Genomic DNA, 23,860 nt, shown 5'->3' with positions numbered 1-23,860 from the left:
ATATTGTACTCCTTACGTTATTGTCTCGTGCGTTTCTTGGGGCCTGTGTTTGGGTTATCTTCACGTGACGTGCTGCCCTCGCCCGTGCGTTCATCTGTTCCTCTTGACTTGTGGCCTTGTATCCTGACTAGGTCCTGGCTTTCGTTCCCCGCTGGTCCCTCAGGATTGCTGCATTCTGATTGGGGTGTTGCCCTTATGGCGTCAGGTGTAAGTCTTTTAAGTGTGTCTCCACGGCGTGGTTACTCGCTTGGGACCTTGCCCTTCTCGTGGGGCGCAGCATGATGTGTGCTGTGCTGGCTTTGGTTCCCCTTTGTGTCTAATTGGCCTTTGAGTTACGGGGGTGTACGGCCTTCTAATTATCCTGGACGTGCAGTTGGGGCACAGTCCCTATGGAGTTTGGTTGCAGGGGTCTCGCTGCAGGCTGCGTTGTACTCACTGTGCTGAGCCTATGCCTGGTCGTCCTGATCCTTGGGCGGGGGTCTTATCTGGCTCCTCAGGTTGCTGCTGTCTCCCGTGCTGTTATGGCTTTGCAGAGGTTGCCGTGTGCGTTATACACGTGGGCTGGCTCAGGGGATCCTTCATCCGCTGTCTTGATATTCTTTCTGTCTCTGTACCAAGAAATGCTCGTAGATGGGCTGTTAGTGGGGGACGGTGCCCTCGATTCGCAATCTACCACTACTTCCTTTAGGTGAAGTATTATCCCGTCTGCTGTTCCACGTAGTGTGTTGCTGGTGGCCGTTATGTGAGAGGACCGTGTCGTTTTGGGGAACCCGGGAGCTGTGTGTGCGATGGCCTGTTGACAGCTAAAGCCGTCGTCTCTGGAGTTTGTGCCCCAGGCTTCGTTCCGTGGTCAACGCCCCCTGTGCGGGTTTTATGGACCTGGGCGGGCAAGCGTTTTGTGATCCCTGCGGCCCTGCAGTGCCAGATATCGGCGCACTCCGGCTGCGCTGCTCTGTTCTTATTACAGGCCCGAGCACAGTTTTTCTGCCTGTTAGGCGGAAAATTTTCTCTGTGCTGATTTGGTGGGCTTCTCTATTTTTAGTATCTTCCATCCCTGCTGGGGCCCTCGGGGTGCTTGCCATTGAGGTTTGGGTATTGAATTTGCTTCCTTTCCTTAGGTCTTGTCTTTGGCACTCTGGCATAGTGCAGGCTCGCCTGGTTACGCAGCGGGGCTCCCGGCATTCCACTCTGTGTCTCCGGAGTGCGAATTCTCGATTGCTTGCTTCGTCCGTCCTTTGATGTGTGTGAACTGCTGTCGTTCGTGGTTATTGGGCTCAGACTCGCCCAAAATGCTAGTTTGTTGTGCTAGTTGATGCGGCCCCGGCGGGGAGAGGCGCCCTGACACGTCCTCTGCCAGCCGCCATTTTGTAATCCCAGGCGTTTAACAACAATGGTCATTCATAGCCTCGAACAATCATAATGCTTGCCTCTGATCTTGACATAGAATGAAGATTGCCCAAGCTTACAGCACTGGGAGTCTTGACTCTATTACAGAGACAGAGGCAAGCATTAGTCCCGCCCTTCATATGCAGCGATTGCAATTGTGCTCTAATGTGATGTATCTGTGGTGAGCTGAGTTGCTGCGTATACCCTCCTTAACATGAGATTTTCTCATCTCGCAGGAGCAGAACAGAAGAATTATTGATGGAGCCAGCCCTCCGAACGAGAGTACATTCTCACAGTTCGAGGCAGAGTCCAAATTCGGTTTTGGTTCATGGATGTAGAATGCCAAGAGTGTTTCGGTTGCCCGCGGTCTCAGTTGCATCAGAGACCATTTCTTTGGTTGGGACAGTTCAGAGCAGTTCAAAAGAGGAATGCACCTGTACAGGACTTGACATAAGGGGTGCAGATAGAAGGTAGTGGTTGCTGGACTACAGAACAGGGGCAGGACAAAGTTGTTAAACAAATGTTTAAGAACTGTTGCAACTGCTGGAGAGTAAGAGTAATGAAGTTTAAGCACAATGCTCACCTCTGTCTTTAATACTCCCAGTGCTCTAAGCTTGGGTAATCTTCATTACCATTTGTTACATATATCCATCTTCAAGCCAATCGAACTTACTGACTGGTTTCGACATGAAATGCACATTATTTTAGCACGTCTTTATTAGGGAAATAACTACTGAATAAAAAAAGAAAAACAGAAATCCCATGTATGTAAACAACCATATTGCTGAAAAATTATACATAAACACATTCTAATTGTATGAAAATAATTTCTTAAACTACTCATAGTAGACAGCGCCCAAAAAACAAATGGTGGCAAATGAAGAAAACCAGGGAACATATAATTAATATAGTGTTCCCCAGGTGCTGTGAATAAACACAAAGGGTACTCGCAAAAATGTCTTTTCCAAAACCAATGCGTGGAAACTAAATAGAAATAGTAAAATAACTGAATGAAAGGCACATGAGCGAAATGGTGCATATGGCAATGCAATGTATGAGGACAAATGAACATACCTTATATAAACCATGAATGTGGCAGGATGCACATCATGAATCCTTCACCTAACCGACCACCCACCAGAAAAAAGATGATACAAAAAAAGGTATCGTAGAATACAGCCCTTGTGCACACTAGATCGGGCAAGGCGATATATAACAAAAGCGAATACCTGAGGCCAACGCCTTTAAACTATGCACAATGATTCCATCAAGCGCTAAAACTGTAGCAGAGGGGAGTAGAATTTCACTGGCACACGGCTCGGGACTCTCCCAAACCCCTGCCAACAATGAATTGCGGTAGGGTAGCAGACAGCTATCATAAGTAAAGCAGTTAAGGGGAGTCCAGACAGTGGCCTGAATTGCAAGCCCAACTAGAGAAATTGTTCTTTACTTATACATGAAAGTGAGGCATTGAATGGCAACAAAGGAAGGCCTAAAAGAAATGACCCGATACAGATAACCGTGGCAGACATCTTAGAATAGTAAACACAGAATTAACGTTTTTAGCTAGGCACAGAATTGCCAAGCATCTAATGTATTAAGGCCATGTTCAATGGTTTTCAAATAAAAAATCCACAGTTGCTCCTTATAAGAAAGTTTACTGGTATGTAATTCATTATTTGCAGCATATACTTTTCCAACGTAAAACAATACCAAATCATCTGCTTTATGCTCAAGCTCTACAAAATCAGCAACCAGAGGCACAGTGATAGTTTTGTTGTGTATTTCTGAGCGATGCTCATTAATTCTTAGATGTACGGCCCATATTGTTTTGCCTATGTACATCTTGTTGCAAGGGCAACCAATGGCATAGATTACATTGCTGCTTTTACAAGTAGTAAGAGTGCAGCTTCCACGTTTTCCATTCACCTTCAAAGGCAGTCACTTTTCTTTTGAGAATTCACATGCTACACAACTGGTAGATGGAAAGTTACCTATCACAAGAGTGTTGAAGATGTCAAGCAGGCTCTCTTGCGTTCCAGTCATCGTAGAAGCTTTCACTAGTTCACAAGTCTTTTTGTAATGCGAATAGAGATTTCGTGAATGAACAGTAAAATGTATGTAACACTCGCCAGTTTCTTAGAATGGACCGCTGAATAGCTTCACTAAATTGGCAAAAAGAGGCAACACAAACCAATTGGTCAGACTTCTTATGGGTGTCCACAGTAGATCAAAGGGCTTCCCGATTAGTGTAGCTAGCTCTTTTTCGTCAGTGCCATATCCATTTCTTGGGGTAGCCTCAAGACCGACACCTCTGTTGGATATGTCTGGTTGAGAATCAAATTTAGAAATGCTAGTGCAATTCCTACAAATTCGAAAAAACATCCCATACGTGAGATTGCATAGGAGCAGCTTTGAATGTTGGTTAATGACATGCAATGTAGTGTTGCATTTGTAGCCATACGAAATAGATTTGTCTGTGAACAACCGTCAGAGTAAAAAATCCTCAGATCTAAAAATGGAATAGTTAAAGAATCATATGCGCTGGTAAAGTATACCTTAATGTCAAGTGTGTTAATCCATACCACAAATTCATTAAGTCTATGTTCTGGTCACCTTCACCAGCAATGCTGGGAGACGCAAATTTGGCTTCATTCGTTATCATCTGCTTACAAGAGACATGGCTTCGGAAAACACCAGCAATGGACGGCTATGACGCCATCTTGGCCCCTGCCAACAAAGAGCGTGTGGGCCGCACGACATTGGGACTTCTCATTGCCTGCCGGCAGGGGATTGGCCTGAAGATCAAGGCCACTCTTCTATCTAACCTCTCAATCCTGGCAGTAATACTAGACTGGGAGGAACAATCAAATTGCAGAATCTCGCAAACCGCAATCATCAACACTTACTGGAATCCAGCAGCCATAAATCAACACACCTACCTAGCCACGATGGAAAACCTAGTAGACCTGAACGCTCAATGCTCTGATAGGCCTACAAAACTGGGTAGAACTTCATCTATGACCCCTGCCGCCAAAAGAGGGAGCCTGTGGTCCGCTCTAATGTAGTCAAGAAAAATGGAGAATCTGGATTCAGCTTTCCCAAACGCTCATCGTCTTCCTACCTGGGATCAAGGCTCCCTCCACGCCACCATCGACTACATCTTTACCTCACGATATCTTCTGGCAAAGGTGAAAGACTTCGATGTTCGCAAAACAAAAGCTAGTGACCACAACCAGCTTATCATGACTTTGCAAAACCATTTCAAACCACCGGCTCTGTTCGTCTCGGGGGTTGAACCAAATTCCCGGGGAAATCGCTTGAACTTGACAGGACAAGCAGTCTCAAACCTGTCAGCAAAATATGCGCTAGGGGTGAATACCGATGGAAAAGATTTTTTGGACTATGTACCTTTACTAGTCCAATACAGGGCAAAACCTAAATCGTCGGCCTCAACCTTCATTCCACCCAGACATTCTTTTGACGCCACCCTGGTTGCAAAAAGACGTGAATTACGCAGGTTGAAAAGGTGGCTTGGGAACCTTCCTCAAAACAAAGAAATACTAAAGACGGCAACAAAAACGTACAAAAACTGGGCGAAACATCACCGCCATCAACTATACCAGCAGGATGCAGAATCAATGCTTAAAGGCCATCGGTGGAAACAAAGTGAGAGAATTCTGGTCCTTGCTAAAAACATTGGCACCTTCATATAACACCACGACCATCAACGCCATTGCGGAACAAAAATGGATCACTCACTTTTCTTCATTCTTCCAAGCTCTGCACTCCACGGACCCACCTGAAAAGAAATCGATCCGTGAAAACTGGCTGAAACTGGACGACCAGGCAGAAATCGGAGATCACATCAAAAACCTGAAGAACTCCAGAGCGGCGGGCCCGGATGGAATTTCAAACACTGATTTGAAAAAAAAGCAGAGGAATGGGCCTCGCTTATCGCGTCCATCTTTTCGCAATGCGCCGCCCAGAAATCCCTCCCACCTTCGTGGACGAAAGCCATCATTGTCCCAATTTACAAGAAAGGCGATATTACAGATCCACTAAAATACCGCCCTATAGCTCTCTTGGACTGCATCGGGAAAGTCTTTCGGAGCTTGCTCTTGAAAAGATTCCATTCCTGGTCAAAATCGGCGCCTTGCAACGACAGGTTTCAAACAGGCTTTAAAAGAAACGTGGGCACGGTGGCAAATATACTAACCATCAGTACCCTGAAAAGTAAGGTCCTGGAGGGCAAACCGAGGATCTTTGTGGCTTTTATAGACCTCTCTCAGGCCTTCGACCTAGTCGATAGACACCGCTTTTGGAAAAAACTAGAAGGGTGGTGCTGTCCCCAGGAGATTCTGCAACCAATCAAGGCTCTTCACTCAGAAACCACCCTCAGGGTCCGCCTGTCCCAAATGGGCAACCTGTCAGGTGAAATTCAGACAGGTCGAGGGGTGAAACAAGGATGCCCCAGCGTTGTTCCTAGCCTACATAGGCGACTATGGTGACTCAGAAGATCTGTCCAGGACCTTTCCTCCGTCAATGGCCATTGCAAAAATTAGCCACCTACTGTATGCAGATGACCTTATCTTATTTGACCAGACCCAGATCGGCCTCCAGAGACAGTTATCAAATCTTCTGCGCTACACGTCTGAAAACAATCTAAAAATAAATAAAGAGAAAACTAAAATCATGATCCTGGAGGCCGGCCAGAAAAAAAGTGCAGACAAATTCAAATGGTGTCTGGAGGAAAATGAGATCGAAAAAGTCACAGAATAAAAATATCTAGGCGTTTTGATGGATAGCTGGAAACACAAGACCTCCATTCAGGCAAACCTCCAAAACAAAATAAAGAAGCTGACATCACAAGGAAAGGCGATCGACATAAAATTTGGAAAATTCTCATGCATCCCAGTGATAGAATTCTACAGGAAAAAAGTTGTCCCTTCTATTGCCTCTGATTCCTAACAAAATCTGGCCAAAACTAGAAAGTCTGTTTTGGAAAGGGGTTTTTTCCCTTCCAAAATCTACATCCATAGCTGCAATTCAGAGAGAACTCAGTCTTGTGTCGTTAAAGACCACAGTAAACATCAACGCTCTCAGGCTATACCGAAAATGCATCATGGACGAGAGTGAGGAAATTTACGGCCTGCTAAACAAGGAGTTCCAATCGGGGAAAGGTGAAAATGCTAGCAGCATGGAAAGAAGCAAACACGGCCCTACTCCAGTCAGTTGCTTGCTCGGAAGCCGACCTCGGTGCAAATCCAACTAGAGTGTTTAAAAAATGGAAAGAGCGTCATTGGATTCAAACACAAGAGACTGCTTCCAACAACAAATTACTCCATCATTTGCCCCCATTGTACTGCAAGCTCAACGAGCCAATGAGGTACCTACAAAAATTCCCCAGTAGGGGGGCACGAAATTCTCTCCTAAGGATAAGGATGAATCTGCTGGACACAAACGAAATTTGCACGATTAGAGGCCTTTCCGACTCTAGCGTTTGTCGCTTGTGTGAGAATAAAACCGAATCCATCCGACACCTGCTTCTGCAATGCCCGAAAAACTTGAATCTCAGATTGGTCTACCTTAAACACTTAACAGTGGACGATCGAGGGTGGGTCGAAGAAAAATGGTGGAACAGATTGATCGTCGGAGACCAAAATAACTGGATCTTGGCAACTGTAAAGATTTTGGAACACACGATGAAAATGATAACAGACTCAGGGTCCCACCCTGGTTAGCTACTTCAGAATTCAGCTTTTCAGCTTTTTCTCTTTTGTAAAGTTCTTTTTGAACATGCACAAAAAAAGAATTAAGTCTATGCTCTGTTCAATTGCAGATGATGAGTTCTCGCCAGTATACCTTTTTAAAAAGTTAAATTGATCTATTAAATGGATTATTACTGCCCAAAATATATTGTTCCTCAAACGCTGCCATGTACAAAATGGCCAAATTTGGCAAAAGTACAACCCATGACCGTTCTTTACACTGTAGGAAATAGTCATTTTTTAACATAAAGAAGCTGTTTTGAAATACTAGCGCTTCACATGCAACCAAAAGATCAGTTGGTACATTGTGGGGCGTGTGATGTTTTATTCAGAGCCTGACACAGTATGATGATAGCTTTGTCCTGAGGAACGTTTGTGTAGAGGGCCTCAAAGTCCAGGGGGACAAGTAGAGTATTATAGGAATCAAAAGGAAGACCCTCTGTTAAATTAATAACATCTCTAGTGTACTTTGTAAATGGCTGACACTAGTGGTTTTATAAAAAATAAATTCACATATTTGGATAATGGTTCTAGAATGGAGCCATAATTGGATACAATCGTACGACCAGGAGGACCTGTGCCATTTGTGTGTTGTTTAGGAAGAATCTAAAAAACAGTGTATGTATTAATGTTCTTTATGTGATAGTATGCCTTATTCCAAACCCTTATATAACAATTCCAAGAGTTTGCATTTAATATCAGCGTGATTGCCCCGTTGTTTGATATAATTAGCCGGTATAGATAATAATCCTATAAACTTCTTGATCATATTTTTCTGCATCCAAGACTACAATCCCCCGCCTTTATTGGCAGCTTTAATTACAATGATGGAATCTATGGACAGGGATTCAATCTCTTGGAATTCAGTGAGTTTGAGATTGGGCCAAAAAGCTCTACATTTGGTTTTGTTAATTTTTTTCTAAATCGATCAAGTTACGTTTTTTGTATGCAATTACCTCAGCTGGAACATTTGAATTATTCAGGGTGAAGGTAGATTTTACTCATAATCCTGTTGTATCCTGAAGGCACTCTTTGTGTTTATTCGAAAAAAAAGTGCATTAAGGCATATTTTGTGAAAAACTGTTTAATTCTAATTGTTAATTTCATGGGGCTTGGAGAGTGTGTGGGGACGAAGTCCTTGCTCCAAAACAGTCAATTCTTGTATATTAAGATCACACGTAGAAAGATTGAAAATAAGTAATGGAACGATTATCCATGATATGCTCATCTGCGGGTTTGAAATTCTTGCAGTTGTAGATATTGATGATTTGGGCCTTGTTGGAACAATCTGCGACCTCGCCGGCCGCCTCTTTCTAAAACAGGTTGTCACAGAGAATTATGGCTTGGGCCAGGTTGATAGTTTAACTCTTAACCGGAATTGGTGGAAAGAAGAGAAAGTGACCCATTTCTTTTTTGGAAAGTTTGAATATTTCCCTGAATTGAACTTCCAATTAAGTAAAATCCTCAGAAAGACATGTACAGGCACTTAATTGGTAATGTCTTTCTTGAGTTTTAGTTTTCTTATTAATGGTTGCTGTCTTAAACTTGACTAGTGGTTTATTCACAGCTTCCAATTTATTTTTAGCTTCAATGACAAGGGTGTTATAAAAAAAAAAAAAAAATCTGCTCCTGATTCTCTAGATCTTCCATGATTTTTTTGTTTACCCATTGGGCTGTAGTAATCCTGAGCACTAGTAGGTCCCTACCACATTTAGCTGCGACTTGACTAAATGAGATTTTATATTCTGCATTGTCTAGGAATAGGTACAGAATATTTTTTACCTGTAAGCCTTGAGGAATGATGTTGGATTTTAAATATTCTTTTAGGACCTGTCCATGAAGTTGTGTGTAGAATTGCTTTTCTTTTGAACCGCAATAAACTTCACTTGACACTAGATTATCTTCACTGGCTGTTAGTTCAAGATTGTCAAAAAGCGAAAGACCACTAATAAGCTATATCCGAGCCTCTGTAAAGGTCAGAGTGTCTGAATCGGCCATCCCGCGAGTACCTCACTATGTAAAAACACCATTATGTGATGTACAGAAACGTTATTTTTATAAGGAATGAAAATAGAACACTTAATTGTGCCAAAGGCAGCGCCCGCACAGCCAAGGGCTAAAATAGCGATAATCGCTGAAGAGTAGGGTTGCCAAAACCATAGACCTTTGGGAACAATAATGGCAACTTTATGCAGAAGACGGAGGTCCGGAGGTGCGAATAAACAGCCATTCATTTAATGTATTTAGGAAAAAATTGAATCATACACTAAAATCAATAATTATACAAAATGACAGTGTACACAATATAAACAGTCCAACATAAATTCACAAATAAAAAATATTGATAGCTTTGAGTATCAAAAAGAATCAACAATAACATTATTTCAACCACATCCCAAGCAATGAACACCCAATAATGAAAGAAGCGACTTAGAGACCTAAAGATTAGTAGAAAGAACAGCACTATACATTACTCCATAACATTTTGAGAGCCAGAATCCGGTCATCCATTCAGCTTGGAACAATCAAGATATCCATTTGGCTGGGAACAAGATTCAAAAACAACTCCATCAAGGACAAGCTCAAGAGTGTCGGAAATCAAGTCATCCATATTGTAGTGTAAAGCCACCTATATCCTCTCTGACCCAATTTCCTCCTTAAACTTCTGCAGAACTATAAGAATAAGGAAAACTGGCTGGATGAAAGACAGGTAACCTATTCCTGATGTGAGTTTGCTGTTCATGATCCGTATCACTTGACCACCTTGCTCTGTCTGGTGGTGAACAAGTCCATCACTGAAGTCCTGAACGTGTTGCATAGCTGGGAGAATGCCTCCTCTGACAGGCTGTGCTCCAGAATAGCTACCAATTCCAATAGGTATTCCTTGTCTTCAATCCTGCAAACCCAATCCTCCTGGATGGCATCTGTCCACTCTTGACCGAAGTACTGCAGTCTCCCTCCCCACCAGGAGATCTGGACTGCAGTCAGGAATGCAACTTCTTTCCAGAGCCAGATGAGGGAGCCGTATTCTGGGTTTTTCCAGAGTAGGAGCCACCTCCCTTTCCTTGCAATGCCCATCTCCTATGGGTCAGCTTGCCTTCTTGAATACCCTAGGTTTGGTTAGCTATTGCTTGGCAGGGGTTTTGCGATCCTCCAATGACTTCTACACCATGCTGTCAAGATCAGGACCAAACAATTTGTCTCTCAGGAAAGGCATATGTTATGCAAAGTTTTTCTGGGACTGATCTCTTTTCCGCTCTGCCAGTTAATATTGCTTCTGCAAAATAATTAATGGCTGTATGTGGCATAAACTGGATCTGTTTCTCCATCAACCCCAGAAGCTCCCTGCAGTCTACTACTTTATCCATCAGAATATATGTTTATTGTAAACCCTTCAATGTAGATTGAGCAAAGTAAATGATGTGCATCCCTGATTTCAAGGAGTGGTTGGAACCGGCGTAAACCTTCTATACGGCAGTATCAACTTTCCTCTCTACAGTGTCCAGGGGTGCCATGTCCTCAGCAGCCATGGACCCTTTGCCTCTTAGGTTGGCCATTGTAGACTGTCATTATCAGAAAGGCTTGCACCTCTCCTCAGCACCAAGTGTTCCATGGCCAAAAACATCAGTAACATAGCCTTCTCTGGTTTGGCCCCTGCTCTGCCGATCACTGTCCGAGCTGTCTGGACTGTGTGAAATGTTGGTACTTTCCCACCTGGCAGTGTACCATGGCAACTTAGACAATCTTCTTCAAACATATGATTGGGGGAACACTATCCCACACATGTGCCTTGGCTTGATGCCTTTTTCTTTAAAATGTACCTCCCTTTCGCATCAGGGTCTTGGTCGTCGTCCTGGTCAGACACCTGTATCCTCGTTTCCCTCTTCTTAAGAGGCGGAAACACGGTCACTGTAGGTAGTCTCTGTCATTCCCACTTTGATTTTGGTAATCCGGGGTGTCTAGTCGTGTGTTGGCTTTCTAAATCCAGAATCTGAATTTGAGGTCAGACCACAACCGTAGATGGAACACAGTGCCTTAATCCATGTCTGCTCTTATCTCTTTAGTGATGTGTTTTGGGGAGCTATACCTGTCATGAGACCCACTCCTGGGACTCCTATCCGAAGATGGTATGTCCCAATGGTACCTTGTGTCCCTGTAATGAGAAACTCCTTTCTCTCCTGCATTGGGAACGGGACCTATGCCACAGCCAGGTGCCCTGTTCTCTGTTGTACTCCCTAGCAACTGTGGATTGATAACTTGCAGATTTACTTTGTATTGAGAAGTACTCCTATGTAACAGTATGCTCTTGGAAGCGCTTCCATTTGGACAGGTCCTACATGCTGGAGGCAGCACATACCTTCTAGGCTCCAGGCTGGAGCCCAGAAGGGTATGTGTTTTCTTTTGCATCCCCTTCTGATACCATTGGTGATGTCATCTTTGCTGGCCGCGGAAGCACCAGAGTACTCCATTGGCCTTGACACATTGCAGCTTACAAATACTTACATTGGAACAGCTCCCATTACCGTCTTGCCCTCTGGTGCCGGGCCCCGCTCGTCGTCACTGGTGGGCATCGGCGAAATTCCAGTGACTTAACTTTTGCTCTGTCTCTCTGGTTCATTTCAACTGAAGTCTTAATGGACACCGTTATCCTTGCCTTTTTGTTTTATCAGAACTAAAACGCAGAAGGAGCCATGCACTTCAGCCCATTGTGTTCCCTGTAGGTAAGAGGAAAATCTTAAGGCACCTATGAGGGGAAAGAAAATTCTTTGGAAATTGTTTCCCTCATGCTAGACTGAAAATCTCTAGAATAGATACGGTCAGCTCAGTGGGCACTGGAAGGTAATCTGAAATAGGGTTCTCCCACCAATCCACACAGACACTCGCACATGCCGATGTGCTCACTATCTTCTCTACATCAACAAACAATAGAATGCAGCTATACCCCTCGATAAATTTCGGCCTGGCTGCACACACACCTTTACACCTCCATGAACACCTCAACAGTCTTTAGAACACAGCTATACCCCACACAAAAAAGTCGGCCTACCTGCATACATAATCTCATACACAAGCTCCACCACCACCAGAATGCAAACTTCGAGGTCCACGGCCTTGCTGCATACATTCTACTGACCTCACAAAACCACTGCACCACACCTAGCATTAGAATGCAGCTACACACCACGTAATCCGCACTTGCTGCATGCATACTGAGTGCACACGGGCACTATTTACTACCCTACTCTCTCCACTGACCTGGACTACGGTCCCCGAGGGTGTTCAACCTACAGTGCTTTGAGATCATACCAATGGAATATAAGGCGCTATACAAATGCACAATAACCTAATGTAACATATCGAGGAAGAAGGTCCTGGCTAATTACTTTTTAAAATATATATTGCCTAATCAAGAAAATCCTTTCTTTTTGTAGTTTCACGTTTTTCTCATGATCCCGTTTTCTGCTCAGGACGTGTGACTATGGGCAACGTGTTCACTCACTTTGTGATTCACATAAAATTAGAGCCACCGGAAGACGCGTGACTGGACATTCCTTCCGCATTACTGGCCTTTCTTGAAAGTGTTAAGTAGTCCTCTCTCCCCAAGATGTAATGTCTAAAGGATAGGTCTCTACTTGGACATTAAGGTAGTGGGCAAATATTGGGCTTCTTATTTTCATTGGGTCTAGTGTTATTATTATTATGAATTTCTTCAACTTGACCTTTACACCTGTTTCCTTGACCTATATTTCCATGTACCCTGTACGTGTGTCTATCCCAGCCACGGGTTTCCTTGCTAGCCCGTGGCTTCTGGCTTGTCCCTCGTGCGTGTGGTTGCGTAGAGTCATCCTTTGAATTCCTCTGTGTGACACGCTGCTCGATGGACAGCGCACTGACAGTCTCCTTCCTGCTAGAAGGAGCGGCTCCCACATTGGGAACATGCTTCCGAATAAAGCCTTAACTTAACTTCTGGCTCCTGTTTCTTTCTTCCTTGTGTCCCCTGGACAAACGGTGCCCCCAACATATATATCCTTCTGCTATCCCCAATACTACCCTATTTGACTTGTGTTTTAAATTTCCCCTGATGGGCAGTTAAAACTTCACAAGTCTGCTTTATTTCTGATTGGTCTATTAAAGTTTAGCCAAACTGAAAGCTTCCAATGGTGGCATTGCTTTCTCTACAATCGTCAGGGGTGTTCCCTACTTTTCCACCCTCCTTTCTTGACGTGTATTAGAAGATCTTTGGAAAAAAGTACCAGAGGTCTAAAAAATAACAAGCTGGAATCTGATGGTAATATAGAAGATGGACTGTAATCCTAATCCAAAAGTGTATTTTGGTTTATACTATCATAGTTGTGTTCAATCAAATAATTTCACTGCAAAAAAAAAACAACATTATGACCTTGAGCCAAATCTTTGGTTGATGACTTTCTTCCCCTTTGTCAGTACAGTCTGGTCGGTGGTGAAAGGTATTGTTCGCAGTGAAGGTCTGTTGGGGTTTTACCAGGGGCTGTCGAGCACTTTATTCCGAGAGATGCCAGGATATTTCTTCTTCTTCGGGGGATACGAATTGAGCCGTTCGTTCTTTGCATCAGGGCTGAAATCTAAAGACGAACTGGGTAAGTCGGCTGCTTCGCAATCATTTTCAGGCTGCTTACTCCTAATGCGCTAACTTAACTTGGCTCTGCGCTTTTTTAAATGTTTGGATATATGCATGTTCAAATCTGAATACATTTTAAATGTCTTTAAAATCAACATTTAAATAAAAAAGAAAATGTAAACAATTCTTTAATAGTTTGTCCATGGTTTGTCGCTTTCTGTTTCCAAGCAGTGGCTGACAATGTTGAAAATATTACTTATTCATGATTTGCATTAGATTTATGTGTGTGTGTGTGTGTGTGTGTGTGTGTGTGTGTGTGTGTATATATATATATATATATATATATATATATATATATATATATATAATATAATTTCCGAATGTTCCAATTTTTACAAAAACAAGTTGTTATATTTTAGATTCCTTTTTTTAAGAATATCACATTTCTAATGTTTAGTTTTGTCAGGTGACAGCATTTACTATACTAAGAGTGTATGAGGAAGCTCGATGCCTGGCACTTTGGATGCATGTAGGGGTGACTGAGAGAGAAAGCCCCCCCCCCCCAACCCCACTGCCTGCTATTTGATGTGGGGCCACATCAATGGGTACATGAGGCATGGGATCACGACCGTGAGACTTAGGCTTCTGGTGCTTTAAGATTTGCCCCAGATAGATTGATGACCGTTTCTGTGGTTCACTCTTTTACAGTCACTGACATTAATCGGAGGAAGAGCAAAGCGCTATTACCAAGGCAAATGTAAAGCAGGACCGTTTCTGTGGGCATCAAGCCTTTGGTTAGGCCTTGGTGGTAGCGCCGGACCCACCAATACCTTTGTGAATGCACCCCACTATTCATGCATGGGGAGAATGAATCCAAGATGGTGAGCCAGCCTATTGAACGCTCGGCTGATGGTGCTGGTGTAGCCTGTGGACCCAATGGGGGCCCGGCTAGTGTGGCTACATGCTTCTGGGAACACCAGTAATGTAGGCGCATACACCAGGGTTATAAAGTTTTTAATTAAAAGTGTAGTGTGTGTTTTATTTTTGTATGCGTCCTGTGTGTGTATATTTCAAAAGAAAAGAAGAAAGCAACATTAGAATGGAACTTCACTGGTCGGGGGTTGGGAGTGCTGCCTCGAGTGGCCTCCCAGTGCCTAAATCTATTTAATGCTGCCGCCATGCTGTGTGTGGGGAGTCTCCCCCAGAAGAGTGATCCAAGGGGGCCCAGCTGCTGATGCCAGTGGAATCTCAGCCGACTGACCGGTCGGCCCCAGCAGTATCCAGGACCCAGGCAGTGTGCCTGGGGGTGCATGGGCCAATGTAGAGCAGCCCAGGCCACATGTGGGGGCGGGGGAGGCAAGGCCAGGTGGCCCAGCCGTGCCCCTGATGGCTCTCCTCGTGGCTAGCAAATCGGGCCCTTCATTGAAGTCCTCCCAGGTTGCATATGCTAGGCACAGCCTACACGGTGAAGAGAGGAGAGCGGCGGGGGAAGACCGCTGCACTAGGTGGTGCGTTGAATATGAAGTCTGTGAGGGTTTAGAATGATGATGATAGGTTATTTATAACGTGTTTACTACCCAGACGTTTCTAAGCGCAGACCCGGGGATCGAACCTTTGCTGCTGCATGTCGTCTTGCTTTCAAGGCGAGCATGTTTTCCCCTGAACTATCCTCGCGAGACTAAAAAAGGAAATTGACAAGCAGGGGTCATGTTGTGGTCTATACACTTTTATTAAATAAATAAAGAAACCTATCTCTACCTACCTCTAAAGGCCTTGCCCTGCCTCAACTTAGGAAAACTTCAGTGAGCTGTCAGAATGTCAGTCAAAATTAAATGTTCTCCGTCCTCTGTCAGAAAACGACTAATCTAACCCTAACACTATGAACATAAGTCTTTAACTAAAGTGAAGTTTGTGTTTCCTTCACCAGGGGAATGACTCCCTTCTCCTGGTCCTTCTGTTAAGGTTCCACACAGTATTCTTCAAACACTGTTCAGATAACTTGAGTTAGCCTCTTTAACTCCTTCCAGGAAATATAGAAGCTCACAGCCTTATGAGGGACATTGTTCCCAAGGTTTTCTGTGTCTTCCTTGTACGTTTCTCTATTTGTTTTTTTTTATCGTGGTGAGGAATTTGTTTCATGAAGCACTCCAGTTTTCCAATGGTGTTTGTGGGGCTACTGTGCTGAGGGAGATAGCTCCTGACTCCCTCTGTGTGAAGGGAGGGCCACTGCGATGAGGGAGATGACTCCTGATGCACTTTGGCTTCTTGGTTTGGCTTCCTGGATCCCTCCCGGTCTTCCCGCCATTTCCGTTACCTTGTCCTCTGTTGGGACATGACTCCAGTTCTTTCCGCGGTCGCGGGTTCCTTACTCTGCAATATCCGACACCTGTGCGGCTCTGCGGCATGATCCAGCTGGTGGTCTCAGCACTGTTTCCAGACATCACGGTCCAGCTTTCTGCAGTTGCGCCACCACCTTGAATGCTGCTTCCTTCTGGCGAGTCGGATCCCAACCGGCTCCTGGGACGTGGTAGCGGCATCCTGTTCTTTGCGGCCTCCGCCTGGAGGAACAGCTTCTCTGCATCTCTGGTTGCCCCGGTTTAAAATCTCCAGGCCTCGCCGGCCAACCCAGGTTAAAAGGAAGTGGAGGAAGTACTGGGTTGCTCCGTTAAGCGTCCCGGGTGAAGACTGATCCACGCCGCACAGCTGAGCAGCCCAGGTGAAGTCAGCGGGGGTGGGCCAGAGGCCCAAATGAGGCCGCAGAGCACAGCAGTGCCCCCATGATACTAGGGGGACGCTGCCCGAAATCAATCTGGTGGCACAGGCCGCGTAGTGACTTGGCTAACAGGCCCCCCCAGATGATTAACAAAGTGCTGTGGGCACAGTGGTGATGCCAGGTGGGTCCCACAGCCAATAGGGCCCACCCAGAATAAGACCATGCCGCAGGTTTGGCGGTGTGTGTGTGTGGGTCCCCCAACCAACATGGCCCACCTTGAAGATCATAAAAGGGCCACGGGTGCAATGGTGAACGTGGGTGTCACCCCATTTATGCACCAGGACTGTATTAGGGCATGGGTTGCGCGGTGAGTGTAGGTGGGACCCACAAAGGTACTGTGAAAGGGGTGACTGACTGCAGCATTCACCCCATTGTGACCGTTTTAAGTAAGGGGAAGCATTGAGTGTGGGTGTAAGTGTTTGGGGGAATGTTAAGTAGAGTTAAAAGTTGTAGGGGTAGGATATTCTTAAGAAAACCAATTATATAAAGGGGGTAGAGGGGAGGTACCCTGGTGTGAGGTAGCGGGGAGAGTATGGCAGCCTTGCAAGATGGGACCACCCACAGAGGCCATCCTCTGGCCTCACACTCCGTGTGGGTGGTGCTCGAGTATAGATAAGGTGTTGCATCAAACTCTTCCCTAAGGGTCCCAGAGACGACTACAAGGAAGGGTGAGTTGATGTAGCAGTCCCCATTTAGATTAGGCTCAAGCCAGGGAAATCCTAGGGAATCGGAAAGGTAAAGGATTTGAAAGACAAGTGGTTTTATTAAATGATGAGGGGTCCCCATTGAGATAGCTATACAAATGCACCCTGGTGTTTGTGTCCCTTAGTGATCAAAGAACTCGGTGTGTAGCCCATCTTCTGGTAACAGTGATTTTATTTTAGCAGGTGCAATGCCCCTCCCTATCCAGCTGGCTGGGGGTGGTGGTATCCATGGGTACTGTCCCTGCTCCGGGGAAGGGAAGGTACACCCTTGCACATACCAGGGCTGATGTCAGGGGTTACACTGGGCTAAATGGTGCAGGGAAAACTGGAATGAACTGAGGGGAAATGCATTGGGTCTCACCGGCTTACCAATCCCATACCCACAGACCTGAGCAGCCAAAGCTGCAGTTCATACTACAGAGCCCGGACCCTATATAAATGCAGGAACAGTGGTGTTGGGAAGAGCAGACCATGCAGGAGGAGGAGTTAAGAGAGGGGGAGCAGTGCAGAATGGAGAGCTGAGAGGCTTGGTGCTGGGAGAGCTGAAGGAGATGGTGTGGAAAGATCTGATGGTGCAGAGGAGGGAAAGGGAGAAGTGTCGGTACAGGTTGAGGTGCAGACAGTGGTGTATGTGCAGGGAAGGCTTAGACATAAGGAGCTAAGGCAGCAGATGGGGAGAGTGAGGCTTATTAAACAGAAGGATGGGATGATGAGACTGAAAGAGGGGAACATCAAGGGGAAGGAGAGAAGTTGGAGGAAAAGGGGAGGTATGAAGTATGAAGACTGGCCATGTACTCCCAGGGGATCCTCTGCCGCCTTCCTAAGAGCCAAAACGAGAGACAACATCCAGCTAGTGGTGTTTCAGGGGAGTAGGCGAAGAAATGAGCTTGTGGCAGAAAGGCGAGCAAGGTAGCCATAGACAGTTGGAGGGAGAGCTGCACTGCTTAGAAGCAGGTCTCCAGGTATGAGGGAGTTTGAGATTTGGTGATTAGGTAAGTGAGACAGGCTTGGGTGAATAAATCAAGTCTCAAGTACAGGTAAGCACTAAAGCATCTGACCCAAAACCTGAAAAAATCCTCAGCCTATCTCACCTCTGAGAAGCTTTGTGGATCCTATTGAGACAGAGACCCTGAGACCCTACTCCAACAAGAGTACTGGTACCACCTAAAGATCGCTACTTAACTTCTGGCAGTAAGTCTCCTGGGAATACGGGCGGTTCCTGTCCATCTGGAGTGGTATACAAGAGACTGAGTGATGCCTTTTCTTTTGGACGCAAGAAGAATTTCTTTTATTAGGTCCAAGAGACTTGAGCCCTGCTGCCAAGCAACCTAGGCAGAAGCTATTGTAGAGAAGGATGGTGGTGGAGGCGTGCCTCTTTCAGGTGTCGGGGCTTTTCCCTTTCACTCATAAAGTTGTCTATTTTATTGTCGAAAATCTCCGTCCCACTGGAATTGATGAGTAGAAACCCAATTGCCCTATGACCTGGTTCCAGATAGACTCTTGAGGACCAGACTCTTCATCTCACCAGAAAGGAAGTTGGAGAGACCTTGATTTTGTTTACTTTGTAACAGGAAGCAACAATGACATGGCAGAGATCCCTAATCCGCTGCAGGGGAGTATGGAGCTTTACTCTTGTTTTTTTGTGGTAATTTAACAAAAAACATATCTAGGCCACAAGGAACCTGCCTTACCTTAAACTGAATCATTGTAAATTTCCAAATGTCTACGTGGGTCTAGCTGTGTTTTCCCACCTTTTCCAGGGAAAGGTGGAACATAACTAGTGAATCTTAAACAAAATCCTCATTTCAGGCTGGAGACCGTGGGCCAGATTCTCAAAATGTTGCTGCTGGTCACTTGCGCCTAAAAAAAAAAAACTGTGCCCCATTCAGAAAGGGCATTTGAACGAGCACATCAACAATGCACGTCTTCAAATTCTCCTTTTGTGCAAAAAGGGACATTTTTTGGCATTTCATTCCACATGCTGAATTCTCGAAAGGGAAACGCATGACTAAAATGTGCAGAAAACAAGCCCACTCCCCTTGTCTTGTGCGAACAGTCGCAGAGGCAAGCAAAATGCTCTGCAGCATAATTTCTTTCTCTGTCGTGGCGTTTTTCTTCAAGTGTGACATCAGTGTTTTGTGCCGCTGCTTTGACACTTGCATTTCTCCTCCTCCCCCCTACAGGGATAGAAATGCTTTTATTTTGTTGTTTACATTTCACAATGACTTTCTCTTTAAGTGCCTGTCTCTGTGAAATGCACTCCCTACAGCAACGTTTGGTGCTGGAGCTCATCATACATTAGTGTTGGGAACACGCTGCTGACACCATTGTAGGCAAGAAGGCTGTCCAACACATCTTTTGCACTGCCCCACAGCAACCAAGAAATACTTGAGTCCCCTTTTGTTGATAAGGGAACCTTCATGTTTCTTAAAGCAAAACATGTTGGAAAAGAATGCATCCCCTGGATTTATTTTACTTGAACCACTTTTCGGGTAACTGGCCCGTGACGCGATCCTTCAGATGGCGTTACTTCTCCCAGGGGAGAATCCCTCTGCATGAGGCTGCTCACCAATAGTCCCCATAGGGTGTTAACATGCAGGAGGATCTTGTGGAGTGGGACAACTCTCCTGAGGGTAATGATGTGATTAGGCTGCCGATGGTACCTGAACCTCATGAATCTAAACTCATGTCCAAAACAATGTGTTACTGTGAAACTTCAAATCATTTGGATGGTTTAGGTACTAAAACGAAGAAGCACTCGAATGATGCAAGCAACCACAAACTCCTGGAACGGCTATAGTCAATGGAATGGACGTTACATCAGGGCGGGTCCTGCTATATCATGGTGTCGGAAACAAACTAAGGCGGAAGGGTACAGAGGAGAGTACCAGAGAGAGTATGGAGGAGAGTACCAGTGAGAGTACCAAAACCAGACAGAGAAAACGAGACAGAGAGAATAGTCGAGGCGGAAGAAGTTGTTCAGAACCAGATCGAAGGCGAGGGAAAACAGAGGCAGGCTCGAGAAGATCGAGCTAGAGACGTCGAAGGTGTGGTTCAAAGGAACACACAAGGACGTCTCGCAGGCCGATGGGGAGAGCAGAAACGAAGATGGGAATAGGCATCCAATTTGGAGGCACGACAATAAACATTTTACAGATTCAACTTTGTGGCCGGTGGGTGAGAGTCAAGCTGAGCACGAGGAGGAGTGGCAGAACACTGTGGTTAACCAGAAGTATATTGTTTGTAAAATGCTTGGAAAGCGTCATACGAGTTGGCCGAGAGTCGGCCACACGGAAGGAAAAGGATTGGGTCGTGGTGGCGTGACCTGTAGTGGGTGGACCACGGGTGGTCCAGCAACTATGCCGAAACCGCTAATACTACCCACTCACACACCCACTTATACAGACCTGAACAGTATCCAGAGAGGTGATGGATGGACTTTCTATACAGGGAAGGAAGGTTGAGTTCCTGGTCTGCTTCCCAACAGACAGCAGTACCGGGCCTACGGGACGAGCCGCGACAAGGGTGGAAAAAAGGCGATTGACCATCATGAAAACCCAGGCCGAACCGGTGAAAAGCTCCTGACTCAAAGTAAGAGGTAACAGCAATTATTAAAGTCCGGGAGAGGGCCACGGGAAACTTAAGAGAACTTCAGAGAGTGCCAATGACATCAAGAAGGTGTAAAGAACTGTTTGCTGAACACACACAAATATTAAGAGCAGTTAATAAAGCTAACCCTCGCCTTGGCTGTTAGGATCAAAGTCTGTCAGTATGGCTCCGGAAACCAGATATGATATGATAATGTATTTGTATCGTGCTCGTACACAAGTTTCAGATGCCCCTTGAAACGTAGTGAAGGGGTTACCTTCTCCAGTACAACCCCGAAGAAACTGACAGGTTTTCAATGTGTCTTCTGGAGCGCCAATGACGAGAACAGAGTTCTTAGGATGGCAATCATTCATAGAGCTGTGAGGATCCACCTGGGCACACAGCAGAATCATCTAGGGTTGGCTCATTGAGTCAAACCCCAATTATCCTCTCTCATCATCCTGCTACCAATTGCTGATTGGTCAACACCAGATCCTGCCAAGAGTCTCGTCTTTTCAGTTGATGAGCTTAACTTTGCCTTTCTCCAGAGAAGAAGGAAAAACGTTGTTGTTGTTTTATTTTTTGCTTGGAAAAAAACCAAGAGAACCGAGAATCCTTTGAGACTGTAAACCATAAAGAAATAGAGAAAACAGTAAATAATTTTTTGATACAGTTCCCAGGTCAATTGCACAAAAGGGTGATACTAGAAAGTCAAGAGGGACTCCAGGAAACGGCTTCATCATCCCAGTGGGGGCAGAGCAAGAGTTTTTGAAAAACCCAGAGATTGTGAAAATCGCAATAAGGGAACTACAACCCTTACTAAGAACTGTGAAAGACATTGGGGGACTTGTTAGGAGATGGGAGTCATTCTCCTAGCCCCACATGAACCTCATGTGACTATTTTATTTTTCTATTGGGTTAAGGAGAACCTGAACTTTTATGCTACTTTTGCTTTGGACAACTCTAGAGCCGTTTTTACGCTTTTACATCCAGAAGAAGGGAGTCATTCTCCTGGATTACAAAGAGTAGCTGCATTTTATGGTGTTTTTATTTTGTAGTCTGGGGGGGGATAGAGTAGGAGCATTTATGACTGGACGCTGCCTTTTTTGTTTTGACTCGCACAAACTTCTTGGCGAGCACTCAAGTTTCTTTAGTTTAGGTACGTAAATCCTCTTAGCGTTAGGGACAGATAGGTTTGTTTTTCCATTTAATAAAAGTCTATAGCACCCAGCATGGCACCACTTGGACAGTCTCTTCATTCCTTGTTGCCACAACAGTTATTATGAAGCAACAAAAATATTGGTTAGTAAGACAGTTTAAAATCTCCGAATCTGTAGGGTTATTTCATTGATCAGAACAGTAAAAGTAATGCTTGGATTACTTATCCATAATTTTGCTTGTCTTTAATCCTATTCTTTCTTGTCATAGTTCTAACAGGATGAGGGTGAGCATGATCAGTAAATGGGCCATTGTGCATGCCCTTTAAATTGAACACACTTTTTAATTATTCACACTGCCCCAGGGTGCAAGGTACCTAACCTGTTGCCCAGATTACTGTTTATTTGCTTCCTCTGGCAAAGATGATAATGCTGAGGATTGGGATTGGATGCTGGTTTGCATCTAGCAAAGTTTCCATTACATTTTTATTTGTTGTATCGTCAATGTCTTGGACCCACAGACACATCAATAAGTCATGTTCTTTATTGTTCAGCATGCCCCTCCTCCACTACCCTAACCCCATATTTAGGCTGATAGCCAGAGGCCCTGCACTCCTTGGAGTGTTTCTGAGAAATACACAGCGTGCGCCTTCTCCCACTGTGCTGGACGCTTTGTAGGTTGTTTACAGCATTATATTCTGCGAAGATTTGTGGCTGTTCATTACCACCAGGCCCTTCTCTTGTTGCTTTGAGATGTTCCCTCTTTGGGGTATATATTAAAAGATGAGGACCAGTGGAAAGCTGTCGACCAAACACTTCTGATTGCCTTCTAAAGAGACAAACCTAGAAAGGATCAAGGGGTTTGTATTTTTGTTTGGAGCTATGTCTTTGTTGGAAACCCTCCCACCCTTTGTAAATATCCCTTGCTCAGAATTTGGGTAGCTCTGTCTTAAAAACAAAACCTTGATTTTTGCAGGGATATGGTTATTGCTTATATGCAAGGGGAGTCTGAGCTTATATATGCACATCATATGCTAGTCACTGTAACTATATACAAGGATTTTCCATCAAATGCTCAGCTTCTTGTAACATATGACAGGCATTTCCATCATATGCTCAATCGCGCCGTAAAATAAGTTTTACCATAAAATGCCCATGTGCTGTCATAATTTACGATGGCCAACATGTGCATACCCTTTCACACCAGATCCAGGACACAACATACCACAAGCACTCAAACCTTCAGTATTCTCCAGGAAAGGGTGAAATAGTTCATTGTGCCAACCTCCTGACCGACCGAGAGTCAAAGATTGACGCCTTAGCCAAGAAGGTGTTTGCCTTGGAGAGCATGGCATTTAAAGCACTAAATGTGGTGTGCGCATTTGCCAAATATTGGCACGATCAGGAATATCACAGAGGCTGCCAACCACTTTCCTTAAGGCTACATCTGGGATGACTTCCTGGAGATAGTAAAGAATGGCAAGGAGACAGTATACCTAGCGCTTCAGCCTGGTCTCAACACAGCAGATTGTGTGGGGCATTTCATGGGCACATCTGAGGTGCTGCACAGGTCCTCTTATCTAATTGCTAGGTCTCTTGGAGAGCCAGCTAAACAGATAGTCTTGTTTAGCTCCAGAGGAAGGGGGTTTAGGTAATCTAACCCTTTCCCAAGGAAAGCAGAGCTACCACAGGCAAGGCAAGGGCAACATTTGCACACCCCGGTAGAGACAGGAGTGAAATGAAGGGTCCGTTGGCCATGGCTTCTATATCTGCAGTGCTCACAACACAGAAGCCTCTTTGAGGTCTCCCATGTTACTCCAGTTGAGAGTGATTCTCTGGGTTAATAGAGGTGTATAAGGAGATCACCTATGATGCCTGGGCCC

At 44.9% G+C, this 23,860-nt stretch overlaps 1 protein-coding gene across 3 annotated transcripts in view; it reads left to right on the top strand.

The window, feature by feature from the left end:
* The window catches only part of LOC138528430 (mitochondrial ornithine transporter 1-like), a 148,672-nt gene that overhangs the window by 87,525 nt on the left and 37,287 nt on the right, over window positions 1–23,860 (top strand). For all 3 annotated transcript variants that reach the window (XM_069640052.1, XM_069640054.1, XM_069640055.1), the window contains exon 5: window positions 13,602–13,774. In XM_069640052.1, the coding sequence (XP_069496153.1) occupies window positions 13,602–13,774 (173 nt within the window). The remainder of the gene's footprint in view (window positions 1–13,601; window positions 13,775–23,860) is intronic.

This window comes from Ambystoma mexicanum, chromosome 7q (genome assembly GCF_040938575.1).
Source record: "Ambystoma mexicanum isolate Mex_15411 chromosome 7q, UKY_AmexF1_1, whole genome shotgun sequence".
Lineage (NCBI taxonomy): Eukaryota > Metazoa > Chordata > Amphibia > Caudata > Ambystomatidae > Ambystoma > Ambystoma mexicanum.
This window is presented reverse-complemented; position numbering and strand designations above follow the sequence as displayed.